The sequence below is a fragment of the Macaca thibetana genome, chromosome 16 (assembly GCF_024542745.1).
Source record: "Macaca thibetana thibetana isolate TM-01 chromosome 16, ASM2454274v1, whole genome shotgun sequence".
In the NCBI taxonomy this organism is placed as follows: domain Eukaryota; kingdom Metazoa; phylum Chordata; class Mammalia; order Primates; family Cercopithecidae; genus Macaca; species Macaca thibetana.
Window position 1 is genome coordinate 36,935,648 of NC_065593.1, and position 19,341 is coordinate 36,954,988.

General features: G+C 41.0%; 2 protein-coding genes and 1 pseudogene across 2 annotated transcripts; all 3 read right to left on the minus strand.

The window, feature by feature from the left end:
* Nucleotides 1-3,885: 3,885 nt before the first annotated feature.
* Nucleotides 3,886-4,809, minus strand: LOC126939408 (olfactory receptor 4D2). The gene has a single exon (XM_050764754.1). The coding sequence runs from the start codon at nt 4,807-4,809 to the stop codon at nt 3,886-3,888; it is 924 nt and encodes a 307-aa protein (XP_050620711.1).
* Nucleotides 4,810-16,367: 11,558 nt separating this feature from the next.
* Nucleotides 16,368-17,128, minus strand: LOC126939438 (homeobox protein MSX-2-like; annotated as a pseudogene).
* Nucleotides 17,129-18,099: 971 nt separating this feature from the next.
* LOC126939407 (olfactory receptor 4D1) lies at nt 18,100-19,052 on the minus strand. The gene is given in 1 exon segment (XM_050764753.1): nt 18,100-19,052. A coding segment is annotated over 1 exon segment (933 nt). The 5' UTR covers nt 19,033-19,052.
* Between the last annotated feature and the right edge of the window lie 289 nt (nt 19,053-19,341).

Here is a 19,341-nt window from a genome sequence, read left to right on the forward strand (position 1 = left end):
CCAGGCACAAAATGTCACATACTATATGATTCCATTTACATGAAATGTCCAGAACAGATAAATCCATAAAAATCGAAAGCAAGCAGATTAGTGGCTTCCAGGACCCAAGAAGTGGAGGTGGGGGACTGCTTAAAGAGTATGGGGTTTTCTTTAGAAGTGGCAAAAATGTTTTGGAACTAGATAGGGGTGATGGCTGTACAACATTGTGAAAATACTAAAGGCCACTGAATTATACACTTGAAAGTGGTTATTTTTGCGTGAATTTCATCTAAAAAATAAAGATATTAAGAATTATGGGAGTCAGCTTGCTCACCACCAGAGAAAGGAGTTACGTGTAGAAAGTGGAAAGCAGAATGAATTCTGTGGTGTTGGACTGGAATTGGAAGTATCTCTGTGAACATATGGTTAACACTACATAGAGAGGGTCAGGTGCAGTGGGTCATGCCTGTAATCTGAGCACTTTGGGAGGCCAAGGCGGGCAGATCACCTGAGGTCAGGAGCTCGAGACCAGCCTGGCCAACATGGTGAAACCCTGTCTCTATTAAAAATACAAAAATTAGCTGGGCGTGGTGGTGCACACCTGTCATCCTAACTACTCGGGAGGCTGAGGCAGGAGAATCGCTTGAACCCAGGAGGCAGAGGTTGCAGTGAGCCAAGATCACACCATCGCACTCCAGCCTGGGTGACAAAAGCAAAACTCCATCTCAAAAAAAAAAAAAAAAATTACATAGCTAGATAAAATAAATATAGATTGATCGTGTTAATGTATGTTCATGTGCACACGTGTGTGGATAGATACATAGCAATGAGCACATTCAGCACCTAGATATTGACTTCTAAATATCATTCTCCACTAAAAGGAACCAGGACTGTTTAGAGAAATCATTCATTCCAGACCAGGAGCACAGAAAGTAAGCATGAGACATTTCATTGTGTCACAAAGTAAGGAAGTGTTAAAAGAGTAAAAAGAACACAGAAGCCAAGTTGAAGAGACTCCTACTGGCAACACCTGGGACATATTGGGCAACAAAATAAATAATAATAATGGATTATAACTCGATGACGAAAAGAGGAGCACATGAGTTTGTACAGATATAAGTAAGTAAATAAATAAATGGAAACTGATAAGAAACCAGATAGTCTCCAAGTACTTACCCACAAAACGTTTACTAATATCCAAGGGAAAATGAGTCACCTAACAGGTAAGAAGCCTAACATTTCTTTAGTCTAGTAACCAAAGGGATGAAACATCAGTCATGGCACAAAGCAAAAGCACATACCTCATAGGATGCAATGAGAAAAACACTGCGTAATTTCTGTGATATCCCTGACAAAGATGCATCGGCAAAATCCAATCATCGTAAAACATAAGACAAACCTAAACTGAAGAACATTTTACAAAATAACTTATCTGTAATCTTTGAAAGTGCCAAGGTTATCAAATTTCAAAAGAAACCCTTTCAAGGCTAAATGAATCTAAAGAGTTATGACTACTAAATGCGACAAATAATTCTGAACTAAATTCTCTCTCTGTAAAAGACTTTACTGGGACATTTGACCAAACTAGAATAGGATCTGAAGACTGGATACTAGTAATGTATTGACACTGTAACAATTTTGATGACTACATGGCAGTATTGTAGGAAAAATGTCTTTTCAGAAAATGTACATTAAAGTATTGAGTGGTGGGTGTCAGACTGTTGACTTACCCTCATACCTTCAGGGAAAAAAATGTACTTTATACTATATTTGCAATTTTTTTTGTAAATTTGAGATTTTTTAAGTTAAAAAAGTTAAATTTTCTTAAGTAAAATTTAAGAATTGTGTAGAAGAATATCTTTATGCCCTCTGGGTAAGAAACAACTTCTTAAAATTAGACCCCAATAATATTTTATACTAAAATAAAATATTGATATGTCTGATTACATTAAAATTAATGCCACAAATAGAGAAGACAAACCACAAACTGGGAAAAGGTATTGTAATAAATATAACTGACAGTAGATTAGTCACTAAATTATATAAGAACTCCCCCATCAATTAGAAAAAGCCAATAGAAAAATGAACAAATGACATTCATGAGAAACCAGATACAATAAAAACATGGAAAGAAATATTAGAGAATAGAGAAAGGCAAATTAAAACTACAATGAAATATCATTTTTTACTCACTAAATTGGCAAAAATTACGAGGTCTCACAATATCAATTGTTAGAAGGGTGTGAATCAATGAGAACACGTAAACTGCTGATGAACTTGTAATATGGTACTACAACTTTGGAAAACTATTTGGCACTATTTTGTAAAATTAAATCTTTGAAGACCTCATGCCTTAACAATTCCTCTTTCAAGTATACGAACCAGAACACTTCAACACAGCAACTAGAAACAACTAGAGGAAGTTTTTGAAAAGCACTCTTTGGGCCAGGTGCGGTGACTCACACCTGTAATCCCAGCACTTTGGGAGGCTGAAGTGGGCGGATGGCTTGAGGTCAGATGTTTGAGACTAGCCTGGTCAACATGGAGAAACCCTGTCTCTACTAAAAATGCAAAAATTAGCTGGGTGTGGTGATGAGCGCCTGTAATCCCAGCTACTAGGGAGGCTGAGGCAGGAGAATCACTTGAACCTGGGAGGCAGAGGCTGCAGTGAGCTGAGATCGCACCACTGCACTCCAGCCTGGGCAGCAGAGTGAAACTTCATCTCAAAGGAAACAACAACAACAAAAAAAGCACTCTCCAGTAGCCAAAACCTGGAAACAACCCAAATAAGTTTATTCTGACGGTGAAATATTCTACAGCAGAGCAAATGAATGAATTACAGCCAAACACGAACATGTGGAGCTTAGAAACAAAACGTGGAGTGAAAAAAGCAAATCCCAGAATATTATGTACAGTATGAAATTTTTATAAAACTCCAAAGTAGCAAAACAATATACTGTTTTTATAAAAAATGTGATAAAACCATTTTATACAAGCAATGAAATGATAAACATGAAATTCAAGAGAGTGATTTCCTCGGGATAGGAATCCAGGTGAACGTAATAGAGAGGACAATACAGGTGAATGCAAGTTATTGGTAACTACTGGTTCTTGAGTTGTGTAGTGTATACATGAGCATTCATACATAATGACATAATGTTTCATAATGTGCCGGCATTCCCCATGATCTTTTATTTACAATTAGTATATTACATTAAAATGTAAATATAGAGACATAAAGCTTGAATACTCAATAATTTCATATTTGAAAATAAAATACAGTCATTTTTAAAAGCTTGGAAGATAACATATAGTTATATGATTTATTCGTTGTTTTATCATAAAATTTTTTGTTTTGAATCTCATAACAAACCTAGAATATTTTAGGGACAGATACTAATTTAAGAAAGTTTCGTGAGGGAGAAACCATGAGGCCAAGAGAAGCTGGGCGGCTTATTCAAAGTCATCAGTTTGGTCAATGATGGGTCAGGGCCTCTAATTTAGAGCTTAAGCCTCCAAATTCTGTGCTGTTCCCAACAACCCAGACTCACACCAAAAGGGAGTATTGGGAAGAGGGCTCAAAATACTGAAAATAGAAATGTTCTCACAGGGGAAATGCTGTCGACAGGAAACTGTCTACCAAGAAGGGAAAAAGGAGGGCGTGGTTTTCAGGGGCCGTGTGAACAATTTTCATTGTTGCGCGTGTGTTAAAACTCTTTATCACAAACCTTAACCACCAGAGAGGATCCTTTCTTTTTTCCTAAAACACGAAGTTGCTTAGTTTCAAAATTCATTCCCTGCTACGATGACTCTCAACACACTATGAAGACAGCAGATGTAGTAGCTCCCTCTCCACTTCACAAAGGGAAGACAAAGCCAAAGAGAAGCAACTTACCTTTGTCACTGTCAAACCAGCCAGTGTCTCCCTAATCTTCTCACTGCTGCCTGCATGTCCTGGTTCCTCAGGGTATAGATCATGGGATTGAGCATGGGGGTCATGACTGTGTGGCCGATGGACACAACTTTGTCCATAGGGAATGGGGTGAAGGGCCGGGCGTAGAGGTAAATGCTTGGAACAAAGATCATGGAAACCACAATGATGTAGGTGGTGCAGGTGGAAGCTGCCTTCCTTCTTGCCTCCCCTGGATGTGACCTCAGCATCACCAGGATGAACAAGTAGGAGGTCAGGAGGAGGAAGAACAAGATGACATCCAGCAGCCCACTGTTGGAGATCATGAGGAACTCCAGGAGGGAAGTGTCAGTGCAGGCAAGTCTCAGTACTTGGGGAACATCACAGTAGAAGTTATCCAAAATGTTGGGGCCACATAAGGGCAGTGGGAGCATCAGAGCCAGCTGGACAATGGAGTGGACAAAGCCTCCCACCCAGGCGGCCACCACCAGCCCCACACAGAGCTGACTGTTCATGATGGTGACATAGTGGAGGGGCCGGGAGATGGCAATGAGGCGGTCAAAGGCCAGCACTGAGAGGAAGAAGACCATGGCACCTCCCAAAAAGTGGAAGAAGAAGATCTGGCCCATGCAGCCCTGGTAGGAGATGGTTTTCTTCTCAGAGAGGAGGTCCACTAGCATTTTGGGCGCAGTGACTGAAGAGAAACAGAGGTCTAGGACAGCCAGGTTTCGGAGCAGAAAGTACATGGGTGTGTGGAGCTGGGAATCAGAGGTCACTGTGATGATGATAAGGATGTTTCCCATAACAGTGGTGATGTAGACAAACAGGAACATAAAAAACAGGAAACGCTGTACCTCCCGAGTCTGTGAGAGCCCCAGGAAGACAAAATCTGATGCCCATGTGAGGTTCCCTTGTTCCATGGGGTTTTCTCCATACTCCTAAAGAAAATGAACCACAGACACAGATCCATGAAGTCACTACTTTCCCTTTCAGGGCTCAGGGGCTCAGAACCAAGGTTTTGGGCCCATATGATGAGCATCCTATGTGTAGACTATGATACTAGGTGCCGTCCTGTCTCTGGGGAGTTTATAGGTAGGTGCTGGAATACACATTCCTGAAATCTTAACGTCATCCAGAAATATATGCAACCTGCCTTTCAAAGATTCATATAGTGGTGGGAAGACACTTGGAGTCAGATACATCTGAAGTCAAATTTCAGGTCTTTTGTTTCATTGTGATTTGACCATGAGTAACTTACTTAATCTTTCTGGGCCTCAGTTTTCACATTTGTAAGGTAGAAATAAAAATACCTGCTTTATAGAATTTTCTGAGGGCTTAAGTAGAATGATAGATAAAAAGTTCCTAAAACGGTGCATGGAATAATCAATGGCAATTACTCACCTCTGTGAATTCTCTTAATCTAAAGATACCCTCTCTTCCAGTCTCCACTAAGATTCTTTGCCAATTATTTTTCACATGACATTTAACACATCATCATGTTAATGGATTTTCCTGTGTCTATTTTTTCCCTGCACAATTCAACTATTAAGTCCAGAGGCTATATCTGAATCTCACAATTTATTTGCGCCCTGCAGTACCCATTCTTAATGATAGTCAACCTTAAAAAGCACGTGGTGTTGACTGCTGGGTGGGTGAATAGCTATCGGGTGTACAAGTTCAGCACAAGGAAGACACTGGATGCAGCTGGATGCCTGAGACATCCAGTAGTTCTCCTGCCCATCACAGTGGGCAGCCCCTTATGAGTGAGGCATATGTGGTGTGTATGCTGCGACAAGAGGGAGAAAAGAGAGGGAGAGTCATTGGATTGAGAAACAGATGATGAATATTGTATTAAGGGGACTCAGCTTCTGAATGAAACAGGAATTTTACAAGATGTTACTGAATCCAAGGGTGGGAGACAAAGGAAGTTGTTGAAAGAAAACAAATAGAAATAGACAAAGGAATAAAGGGAGATGAAGAAATAGAGCAAGTGAAGGTAGGGGAAGTGGAAAAGTGCTGGGGAGATGGAGAAAATGGGACTAAAGGGACAGAAGAAGATGGAGGAGCTGGGTGAGGTGGCTCACACCTATAGTCCCAGAACTTTGGGAGGCTGAGGCGGGTGGATCACTTGAAGTCAGAAGTTTGAGACCAGCCTGGTCAACATGGTGAAACTCTGTCTCTACTAAAAATACAAAAAAATTAGCTGGGTATGGCAGCACACACCTGTAATCCTGGCTACTTGGGAGGCTGAGGCAAGAGAATCGCTTGAAGCTGGGAGTTGGAGATTGCAGTGAGTAGAGATCATGCCACTGCACTCCAGCCTGGGCGACAGGGTGAGACTCTGTCTCAAACAAACAAACAAAAACAAACAAACAAACAAAAACCAAAAAAAAAAAAAAAAAGGAAAGAAAAGAAGAAGATGGAGGGTGACAGGGTAGGGGGTCAGTGGTCTCCTCCCTCCCCCTGCCCTGTCTCAATCTCTACTACCCTCTCTTACCTGGCCTATTGCAATCTATTATCTACAGTATTAGAGGTTGTTCTAATCTTATTCTGCTCCTTCAGTTTACTTCCACTCCAGGACACCTTCTACACAGCTGTCCATGAGACCTCTCTGACTCAGACGTGGTCATATTCCTCCTAGTTATAATATTTGATTAGCTCACAGCTTAAAACTCAAACTCTCAGAAGCCACCTAAAATGCTTTGTGGATAAACTCAGGGTGGAAGAACGTACCTACATATGTGCATGCAACTCTCTCTCAGCATTTCATACAAGACTGTAAAATATAGCCTCCCTATACCTTTCTAATCAGTATCACTATAACCTAGGAACCGACTGCTGTTCAAAGAATTCATAGCTTCTGTGTAGGCAGTCTACTTTATTATTTTCATATCTTTGGTAATAAATCCTGTTTCCTGAAATGCCTTTTGCTACCTTCTCAACCTAGAGGCAGTAAGAGAAATATCACTTTCCCTTTGACTCCTCCCCCCATTTCTCTCATGCAGAATTAATTCCTCATTTCTCTGTGTTCCAATAGCATTTGATAAATACCTCCATTATAGCATTTATCATTTTTTCTATTGCTCCATTTAACTAGATTGCAAATTAAATAACTTAGTAAGCCCAGAGTCTATGACAGCATCTCTGATTTAGCACTTGCTCAGAAATGTTCACCAACTTAATATATTAGCAGGTAAATGTGACTTTGTTTTATATGACAATGTTGAGAATCTTGTGATTTTCCTCATCCTTGATATCCTTTGCTGTGAGCATCCTCCCTCTAAGTCTCATAGGGAAAATTCTGTGCTTTGGAAAAGCTTAGGAAAGCATTCATATGTAACCAGAGGCATCTGTTTTCAACATCACATTCCCCCTGCAGTTTTTCTTGAGTCTCTGCTGATCCTTTAGACTTACTACCATCAGGTCTATGTCACTTGTTTATTACTCCCACCCTCTAGTGGGTGTTGCAAGATCTTTCTTACAGCTGATCTATGTGCAGCTGAGGAAACATTGGTCTCTCACCTCCCTTTAGCCCAGAATGGCGCTTCAGCCTACATCTTCTTGGAGATCCTTTGCTTCAGCCTCACAGTTTCCTAGCCCCTGCCCTTATTTCATGTATAATACCATGAGTGAGACCCCAGGGGAAGGGGGAATATCCTTGGGGAGAAACTATTGGACAGGGCTCAGGAAGCTGAGCTGTGCTGATTATCACTGGGGCCAAGGGAGCAATGGGAGTTGTTAAAAAGTTTCTAAATGTCTCAAAAGCGCACACTCTTTGAGAGGTCTTCCTTGGGGGACCCAAAGTACCAAGCACATTGAAAATTTTAGAGATCTGAGGAATGGCTAATATTCAGGCCAAGATCCAAAAGGACAAGAGGGTCTTCAAAAAAAGGGAGACTCTGAAAGTTTTAGAAGAACCTATTTCTTAGACCAGTGACTCTTACCCTTGAGAGAATTACCTGAAGGCCTTGTTAAAAGGCAGACTTGTGTTCCCAGCCCAGAATTTCTCATTCAGTACATCAGTGGTAAGACCAAGAATTTGCATTTGTAACAAGTTCTCGGATAATGCTGATGCATCTGTTCCAGGGACCGGACTTGAGAACCAATGACTTACTCATCAGCACAACGGACAGTTCTCTTTTGTTGCGTCGTTTAGGTAACTAGTTTGATTTCTTCTCCTTTTAAACTGAATTGATGTTTACATAGGCAATGTCATGGATGGGAAAATGTTTGTATACTAAAATGAAAACTTAATTACCCCATAAATCTTGTTCTTCATCTTGTCAACCATGCCCTCACAGTTGATTCACTACCCATATCAACTATACTCACACCATCTACAAAGTGCTTGCATTCTTCACATGTCAATTATTACTCCCTTTAATACAAGGATTGGCACAAGAAACCCATATATTTTCTAATTATGAGAAACTGATTAAAAATTGGAATTAACCAACATTGTAACCTTGATGTGCTATAAAATCTGTGTGATTTCTTACAGCTCTCTGATCCACATGAGGTTCTCAGGTTGATCTGAATTCTTTCATTGCAAATGTTTATACTTGGCAAAATAAAGAATCTGCCTCTGGGGATAAGAGCACGATGTGAAGTTCTTATACATACAAGAGATGTCAATTTTAAAAAATCACAAATTCTTCCCATTATTTGGAGCTTTAGTCCACTTTAAAATTCAGCTACTCAGAAAAGTAGTCTAGATTGATGGTGGGAATGGGCAGGCCTTGTTAATGTTATTGACTCTCAGATGGGTGATTCTGAATTACCTGGATTAATTCTTTATGATTCCAATTTAGCTTTCAGTAATAGAGACCTGGTAGATTCCAGTTTATGTATTTCCCCAGTCAAGGTACCTGTAGGTGTGTAAAAGGTCCATCAAAGCTCATTTTTACTGTAACCACTAGCCAATATAATAGTTGCCAGTGTATGAATGGCCTGGATGGAGTAATTATGCTAAAGACTCAGTCATGGAAAATTGAGCTGAGAAAATTATTTCCATATGTATCACATTCTTAAGAAAATAAATGTTTGTCAGACTTAGCTACTATTATAATGTCAAGCCATTAAATGGATACAGGACACATGTAGAAGAAACATCATGTAAATTCTCATGCAGGAAGCCCAGCATCATTGATAATTAATCATTCTCCCTTTGTGATGGTCAGTGTTATGTGTCAACTTGATTAGGCGATAGTTCCCAGTTATTCAATCAAACTCTCATCTAGGTGTTGCTGTGAAGGTATTTTGTAGATATAATTGATGTCTATAATCAGTTGACTTTAAGTAAAGAGGTTATCCCAGATAATCTGGGTATGCTTGATTCAATCAGTTGAAAGAACTAAAGAGAAGAACTGAGGTTTCCTTGAAGGAGGAAAATTCTGCATGTAGTCAGCAACTTCAGCTGATGGCCTGCCCTACAGATTACATACTTGGCTAGCCAGTTTCATGTCATGTAAGCCAAGTCCTTGCAATAAATGCCTCTCTCTCTCTCTCTCTCTCTCTCTCTCTCTCCCTCCCTCCCCCAGAGAACATAGCCTCAGCAAGAGATGCCTTAAAGGCATAAATTCTCATAAATATAGCCACATTCATTTTAATGGGTGCATATTCAACAAATTCAATTAAGCACCTGGTGTTGTGGAATAACCATGTGTAAGATAAATCTGGAAGAAATTTTACTTATATTCCTTCCCTTTGTGTCAGTGTTGTAGATTATAAGCAGCTTTTCTGTGCTGCTTATTACTTTTAGAATTGATATTCTGAATCATATAAAAGTAAGATTTTTATAAACTAAAAAGTGGCCCAAGACAACTTTAAAAAAATTAAATGAATAAATGACTTCCGGTTATAAGAAAACAAAGGTTTTTCTTTTTTTCTTCCTCACTGGAAACAGAAATCCCACCTGCAATAAAATTAAGACATGTTTACAACTCAGATGACAACAAAACCCAAAATGGACCGTGAAGGACTATCAAGTACTGTGAAGAGAGAGAGGCTTCTGCCCACGACAACTCCTGGACAATGCTGGCAGAGTTGGCTCCTAAGTAGGTGGTATACGATGAAAGATAAAACAACCACCTTTGTGTGGATGGACCAGATCCGGGCACACAGGCTGGCTGCAAGAGCTTCCTTAAGTGATATGTAACACCAAAAAGGGGTTGAGAGGCTGGGCTTATGTCACATTTATAACTGCACTATCCACTAAGATAGAGAAACTGTGGGCTATGGGCACCCCTGCAGCTGCTGATCTTTACCAGCTGAAGAGATAGGCTAAATTCGCACACACACACACACAGACACACACACACACACACACGCCTCTATCATTCAGTGTTTAGCGCTGCGCTGTGAGCCCAGGACAATTAACCAGAGCACTCCCTGGCCTGTCTTCACTATTATCACCACCACTTTTTATTTTAACACATAACTAGTTAAATTGCTTCTTTAAGAACGTGTAACAATTAAAAAGCAACTTGCAGAGTCTATAAAAAATAAGTCAAAAAGGAGGAAAGCAGGCAGGTGAAGAACACAGAACAGAATAGAGAAGAAAATTTTTATTGATGAGTTTTTCAATAATGTAGATAACTCAGAAAGAAATGAATCAAACTTCTATCTATTAGGAGCTGAGAGCAGAATAATTAAATCTTAAGAAATAAATGACAGTATGAAAACAGAAATGGAAAATTTAACTGGCAGAGATTAGGAAAAAAAGAATAGGAAGAAAATAAAATCATCACAAAAAAATGGAAACAGTGAAAATGAGAATAGTCACTGCTTAAAATACAGTAAGATATCTGAAAGACAGGTTTAAGAGAACTAAACAAAATGAATGGAAAAGTGTACACGTTTAAAAGGATCAGTAAGAAGTGTGTGTATATATGTTTGTACATGAAATATAGACAAAGAATATCAGTTTAATTAATACTTGGATGTCCTTGAAGAAGACATATAAATAATTAGAGCAAAAAATATCCAAAGACATTAATTCAAGAAAATATTCCTGAAAATGAAATAAATGGAATCAATAGATTGAAAAGGCAGACTCTGTGCCAGGAAATGTGATAAATGTCAACCATGCTACAACAGAACTGAATAAAGTTACAGAACTCCAAAGATAAAGAAAGAATCCTAAAAGCTGCCATGGTTAAAGATGAACCCGTCTATAAGAAGAAGGCTGGCTTCAACTTCTCAATAGCCCGAGAAAACAGAAGAACAACATCTACAAGGACCTGAGAAAAATAAAAAGTATTATCCAAAGATGCTTTTTCAGTGAAATTGTCATTTATATATAAAGACAACAGATAAATAGTTTCATTTAATTCAGAAAATATAGTTCTCATAAATCTTTCTTGAAAAACCTACCTGGGGACAAATGCCGGTCCATCAAGATATTAATAGAAATGCAAATGGCCTCTCCATGTGGCTACTTGGGTTTTTTCCTGGCATAGTAGCTTGCTCCCAAGAGTGGGCATTCCAAAGAGAACTAACTGGAGTCTGTATTGCCTTCTACGACCTGTCCTCAGAGATTACATGGTGACACTTTCACCAAGATCACAAGCCCTTCCAGATTCAAGGGTAGGAAACAAAGATCCCACTTCTCAATTTAAAAAATGTGAAATTCATATTGTAACGAAGAACATGTGAAATGGAAGATATTGATGTGGTCATCTTAGAAAAATACAATATACCACAAACATATCTTTAATTTCCAAGAATTTTTTTCTCATCCTCTTATTGTACCTTTCTAAAATAGCATCCTAATCTTGTTTTGCAAATACAATGACTTATCTTTTCTGGATATTAATGATAGGATTTTAAAACGTTTCCTGTTCTGTGTCTTGACTGTATCAATGTTAATATCCTTGTGATATCATACTATAGTTTTGTAAGCTATTTCTGCCTTAACGTGTTTGCACTGCTATAACAGCCCACCATAGACTGGGTGGCTTATACACAACAGAAATTTATTTCTCACAGTTTTGAAGGCTTGGAAGTCCAAGACAAGATGCTGGCTGATTTGGCGCCTCATCAAAGTCCACTTTCTAGTTTATGGACAGCTGTCTTCTCACTGTCCTCACATGGCAAAGGAGCAAGGGAGCTCTCCAGGGACTCTTTTATAAGGGCACTAATCCCATTCATAAGGCCCCTGCCCTCATGACCTAATCATCTACCAAAGGTCCCACCTCCAAATACCATTCCACTGGGGATTAGGTTTCAACACAGGAATTTTGGGGAGACATAAACATTTAGCACATGGCAGTTACCATTGAAAGAACCTGGGTAAAGAGTACAGGAGATCTCTATTATTTCTTACAGCTTCAAGTAAATCTACAGTTACCTCAAAATATAAAGTTAAATTTGTAAAAACTTAGAAAGTTTTCTTCTATTATTTGAATTTCTTCTGTTTACTTGGACTTCTCTTTTTTTCAGTTTTGTTTTGTTTTTGTGTCTGCCTTTTATATTGGAAATTTTCTTCATCTGCCTAGTGGTCTCCAGCTAAACATTGGTATTTAAAATCAAACCACTAAAATGCTGATTGCAAGCACTATGTACCTGAGTAGGGCTTGAGAACTCGAAGGCCTCTCCTAGGATTATCATGTCAGCTGTTTTGTCAATTGGAGAAAATAGCCTGGGACTATTTATTTGGGGCTGTTTGGTATCTCCAAGTAAAATCCTTCCAATTTTTCTGTAAGGACTTAAGTATTGGAATTCTGCATTAGGGTCGAAGAGAAGACTTGAAGTAGGATTTCCTCTTTTATCTGGATGAGGACCTCCAGTACCCGTTAGTTTGCACTGGGCCCACTTAACTTATTCATGTTACTTGTCACCTTCTCTAGTCATTTGATTTTATGCTCACTGCCCATGACAGAGTTTTCTTATCAACAAGATTTTTCACTCAAGCCAATTGTGTGTCTTCATGCTGCCAGGGGCTTACACCTACATGGCAGACACTGTTGATTGCCATTCCCAATCCCTTTTTCCTGGCTGAAGAAAACAGACATTCACCTTCCCATTCCTTTTTGCAGATTGGGGTGACAATATGATGCAGTCCTGGTCAACTGGGTCATATGATAATTCTGCTGGTGTGGTTCTTTTCACCCCTGGTAAGAAGAAAAAACAGCACATGGATGCCTTTTGTTATCCTTCTCGCTAAATTATTTGAAATAAAGGTGTGATGCCTGAAGCTTTGACAGCCATATGGCTACCATGAGAGAAAAGGCAAGGAATTGAAGAGCAGCCAACCCAGAGCCCTAAAATATTTAAGTTACTGAATTAACCAACTCTGGAATTGTTTATCCTTTAGTCTTCTATTTAAATGAGATAATTTCCTCTCTAGTTAAGCCACTGTCACTTGGTTATTATGCTACTTGCAGCTAAAAGCATTGTTATGGATGCATGTTTCAGAGGAGAAAATAATTTTTTCCCAGAGAAATTACAGCCCAGTGCAGCAGTGTCATATGGTGAGCATCACACCTTAAGAGGGATGTTGTCATATAAGAGTAAATACAGAAGAGATGCCCGGGGTGGTGGAATCAGCAAACCTGTCACAAGAGGAACAACTATAGGAAGGCAGACGTTGCACGTGGAGAAGAGACAAATTGGAGGATGTGAAAAGTATCATTTGATATTTAAAGGATCTTAATGTGAAAGAGGAAAATGCCATTCTAAGGGGCCACAGAGATCAAATAAGACAGAGTCCATTTTACCCTCCTCTCATTTCCAAAGGTTGAGTGTGAATATGGAGAAATGTGTGAAATGGAAACAAGGAGGAAGAAGTGAAAGGATAGACTCAGAGTTGCCATGATGGCTTCAAGAGAAACCAGGAAGAGCCTCTGACTTTCTTTTCTTTCTTTCTTTCTTTCTTTTCTTTTTTTTTTTTTTGAGGCAGAATTTCACTCTTGTTGCCCAGGCTGAAGTGCAGTGGCATGATCTTGGCTGAAACCTCCACTTCCTGGGTTCAAGCGATTCTCCAGCCTCAGCCTCCTGGGTAGCTGGGATTACAGGCATCCACCACCATGCCTGGCTAATGTTTTGTACTTTTAGTAGAGATGGGTTTCACCATGTTGGTCAGTCTGGTCTCAAACTCTTGACTTCAAATGATCCACCCGCCTCGGCCTCCCAAAGTGCTGGGATTACAGGCGTGAGTCACCGCACCTGGTCTCTGACTTTCATTTCTTGGATAGGATGGTTGTTGGGAGAGAAGGGGGAACAAAAAGCTTCTGCATTATTTTCTTAACTTTGGGTCCATATTACACATTGCCTGAGACTTTTACGAAATGATGCACACCCCAAGGAAGATGGAAGAAATAAATATACAGAAATTGACAGAGGGAAAGTATAGGAAGCCGGAAAAATGTTAAAAAAAGAAAAAAGTAAAAATACTTCCTCTCTCTGTCAGGTACCCTTCAGGTGCTGGGAGGATTTAAAGATGAATAATGCATAGCACCTGCCCTCAAGAAGCTCTCATTCCACTTAAAGAGAAAAGCAGAAACACATGAAGTAGTAGCCTTGGAACTGAATTCACTACCCCAGATTTGGAACACTAGTAGGCATGGCCCTGCCCTCTCTGGCCTTGGTCACTCAATTATACTATGCCATCCTCCTCTCAGCCATACTATACAAATGATGGAAAGATTGTGTTGAGTAATGTCTTAATCTGTTTGTGTGGTTATAATGAAATACCACAGACTGCATGATTTGTAAAGAACAGAAATTTATTCTTTTGCAGTTCTGGAGGCTGGACAGTCCAAGATTAAGGTGCCAACAGGTTCGGTTGTCTGGTGAGGACTGTTCTCTGCTTCCAAGATGACAGCTTGTTGCTGCATCCTCCAGAGGGGAGGAATGCTGTGTCCTCATATGGCAGAAGACCAAAGGGCTAGCGAGCCTAATGTTGCATGAAATCTCTTTTATAAAGGCCTTAATCCCATTAATAAGGGAGGAAGCCTCATGGCTTAATCATCTCTTAAAGGCTTCACCTCTTAACACCATCACATTGACCATTAAATTTCAATACCTAAATTCTGAAGGGGACATATTTAAGCCATTTCAGCTAAGTAGCACAGTGTGAAGATTATCCAAGGAGTATTTAGTAAAGAAGGAACAAAAACAAAGGGCAAATGCCTTCTGGGGAACTATTTAGACAATGCTAAAAGTGAGATAACTTTCTTTTCTTTTCTTTTTGCAATAAAACAAATGTTTAATTTAATTCAGAATAAGAGATAATAATTCTTCAATAAAATATATAAAATTGTACAAGGCATCCTTTCAAAGGGGTAACGGCATACTGGAGGGAGGGGAGAGATGGAGAGGAAGGTGAAATATCAGGGAGCTTAATGGGCTGTTTGGCAACTCCATTTTCACCAAGTCAAAACATGGTTTTATTTTCTGCCCCCAGCATGTTAAAAATTATCTCAAAGTTTCTAATAAGTTTAGCACATACAACAGGTACACACACAGAGAAAGCATATTTTTTTTCTTTCTGGATCTACTAATTGTTCAAGAATATTTAGCACATAGGTAATGATTACAAGGTACTCATTTTTTAAGCAGAAAATTACTATAGCCCCGCACCCAAATCACCTTTGCAATCTGTGAGGATGAGTGTACCTAGTGTTTCTCAGAAACCATCAATTCCTCCCAGCAGGCTTTAACTTTTTACTCTCCAATTATCTGAAATGAAGCAACAGCCTTGAGAAGAATTAGGAAATATTTCTAATTTTCTACGTCACCTCTAGGCATTCTCAGGATTCTTCTCATCCCAGTTATTGGTCTTACAAAAAAATTCTTTAAAAAGGTAAAACTGTGAAAATGTGTGTGTGGTGGGGTGAGGGTGGGAAGAGATAGGAACAAATATGATAGTATATAAAAAGGTTTCTTTTAATGCAAGCAAAATGCAGAAATGTGATATGTCACCTTCACTTTGAATAATCTCTCCATATCTAATACTTTCTATGTGCATTGTATCCAATTCTAATATTTGTTTTCCATAAACAGAAGTCAATAATCCCATCAAAATCATTGACTTTATCAAATTTTGCAAACAATTTGTCTCCCTCTTTAAGAAAATACAACAAATGGACTTACACAGTCTCTTTAAGAAGGTGATATATAGAAAAAAAGCACATATGTATATAAATGTTGCCTTTTAAAATAATTTGAATTTTTACATCTACTGTATAAAAATGTATTATATTTTATTATATACATTGATACATAAAAACCATCAGAGCCTTTCTTTGTGAAAGGAGAAGGGGGCATCTGGAAGATTACACCAAGAAAACAAGGCTTGGTGCCTCCGCCTAAAGAACAAATTTCAACTATGTCGTGTGGCCCTGTCGGCCTAGCCGCTTAGGGTGGTGCACGCAGGGTGTGCAGAGCAGGAGTACTGGCTGGTCCTGCCTTCTTGGAGAGGGAGAGGAAACCCTTTGAAACAAACATCCATCACGGAATCTATTGCTGGTCTTCCTTAGGACAGGTGGTACATGCCATATCCCACTGGCGTGGCATAGAGTCCCACAGGCGGGATGCGAAGCACAGGTCTATGGAACGGGTAGGATGCCCCGTATATGGACGCTGCCGGCCGGGGCGAGCTGATGGGGAAAGGGAGACTGAAGCTGGAGGATAGCATGGGTTTTGCAGTCATTTTCAGCTTTTCCAATTCTGACTCCGGCAGTTTTCGGTTCCGGAGCCAGATTTTGACTTGAGTCTCTGTGAGGTTCGGAGAGCTGGAGAACTCCGCACCCTCTGCAATGGAGAGGTACTGTTTCTGGCGGAACTTGCGCTCCAGAGCGAGGAGCTGGGAGTTGGTAAAGCTGTGCGCGGCTTCGGATTGGTCTTGAGTTTTCTCAGCGTGCAGGTGGTAGGGCTCATATGTCTTGGCGGGGCGAATATCGACCGGGTTCCTGCATCCACGCCGCTCCGTCTCAGGGAGTTTTCCGACTTGACCCAGGCGGTCTCCAAGGGCTTCATCGGCTGCCCCCGGCTGTGCGCTTCCCCAGCGCGGTGCCCCAGCAGCAGCAGTGGCCGCAGGGTGGCCCCGGCCCAGGCGCTTTCGGCCGGCATTGGGGATGCCTCCCCTGGGCGGTTTCTTGTCGGACACCAGCGGGTCCACGCTGTAGGGCAGGCTGGAGACCTTGACGCGGCGCTCCTCTGCGGCCGCCTGGGCGTCCCCAGGCCCCGGCCCCGGCCCGGCCCCGCCCCCACCCCTGGGCCCTCTTCATCCGACGAAAACAGAAGCTATGCCTTCCCTGCGCTACGTAGCTCCCGACGCGCGACTCCGCGGGCAACCCGGGAGCGGCGACTCAAACTTTTTTGCGAGGGAGACGGGAGGGCGAGATAACTTTCTAAATTCCACAGTGGGGAATGAGGCAGGGAGGTGGGGAGTAGAAAAGAATGTAACTGTTCCAGAGTTAAGATGAAGCAGTTGACCATTCATCACAGATACTTCTCTATAGATGAAGACCTCTCTAGGTTTTCTCTTGTGGTTGCAGGGAACTCTGAGTTTCAAATCCCATTCCTATTTCTTGCCTCTGAACTTGGAGTCAGAAGCACCAGGTTTCAGGGCAAACTCTGCCACTCACTTACTGTTCACCTTTGAGCAAGTCACTTCTCTCTGAGTTTTCTCATTTGTAAAAACTGTTTAATTTAACAACAATAATAATATATCCACTGTCGGTTTCATTAAAAGAATGAGATAAAACTGTGGAAGTGTTAGGCCGGGCACTGTGGCTCACGCCTGTAATTCCGGCACTTTGGGAGGCCAACGCGGGTGAATCACCTGAAGTCAGTAGTTCGAGACCAGTCTGGTCAATGTGGTGAAACACCGTCTCTACTAAAAATACAAAAATTAGCCGGGCATGGTGGTGGGTGCCTGTAATCCCAGCTGCTTGGAAGGCCGAGGCAGGAGAATCACTTGAACCCGGGAGGTGGAGGTTGCACTGAGCCGAGATTGCACCGCTGCACTCCAGCCTGGGTGACAGAGCAAGACTCCATCAAAAAAAAAACAACAACAACAAACAAACAAACAAACAAACAAAAAGCGTGGAAGTGCTTAACACAGTACTTGACACAGCAGTAGGTCCTCAAGAAATATAAGTGTAATCTGATTTGTTATGCTTTATAAAGACTTTCCTCCATTTTTCACGTAGGAAAACAAAAATCCAGAGAAATTTGTCATTTGAAGTCAACTTACTTAAAGTTTACTCCCTGCAAATCACTAGGCACTTTCCTAATCTCCTCATGGCTGCTTTCATGTCCTGGTTTCTCAGAGTGTAGATCACGGGATTGAACATGGGGGTCATGACCGTGTAGCTGATGGACACAGCCTTGTCCATGGGGAATGGGGTGAAGGGCCGGATGTAGATATAGATACAGGGAATGAAGATCATGGACACTACAATGATGTGGGTGGTGCAGGTGGAAGCTGCCTTCCTCTTTGCCTTTCCTGAGTGGGACCTCAGCATCACCAGGATGACAGTATAAGACATCAGAAGGAGGAGGAACCAGATGATAACTAGCAGCCCACTGTTGGAGATCATGAGGAACTCCAGGAGGGAGGTATCAGTGCAGGCAAGTCTCAGTACTTGGGGAACATCACAGTAGAAGTTATCTAGGATGTTGGGGCCACAGAAGGGCAGTGGAAGTATCAGAGCCAGTTGGACAATGGCGTGGACAAAGCCCTCCACCCAGGTGGCTACCACCAGCCCCACGCACAGTTGAGTGTTCATGATGGTGACATAGTGGAGGGGCTGGGAGATGGCTATGTAGCGGTCATAGGCCATGACTGAGAGAAAAAAGACAGTCCCACCTCCCAAAAGGTGGAAGAAGAAGATCTGGGCCATGCAGCCCTGGTAGGAGATTGTCTTGGTCTCATGGAGGAAGTCCACCAGCATCTTTGGAGAGGTGACTGTGGAATAGCAGAGGTCTATGAGAGCTAGATTTCAGAGCAGAAAATACATGGGTGTGTGGAGCTGGCAGTCAAAAGTCACTGTGACCATGATAAGGAGGTTTCCCACAATGGTGGTGATGTAGACAAATAGGAACAGAAGGAATAGGAATTTCTGAAGCTCCTGGGTCTGTGAAAACCCTAAGAGGACAAACATTGATACCTGTGTGGTGGTCTGTGGTTCCATAGGATCTTCCCCCACAGGCCTACAGTGAAACCATTGAAACAAACAAACAAACAAAAAAGAAAATTCAGTCATTTTCCTTGGACAGTCAGGACTGAGTTGATTAAAGTCATTGTTGAGTGCCAATCTAAAATGTAGCTTAGGAAAGCTCTCCATAGGGAGGATGTTCCATATGTTTTCAATGGTTCCACAGACTTATTTCCCTGACCATGCCCTACAGTATATTGAAGGAATCTGGGTCTTTTTTCCCGTTGGCCATACTGTCCTCATCCACAGGTTTCATGTCTGGTTCTTTTTCATACCTGCTATGCC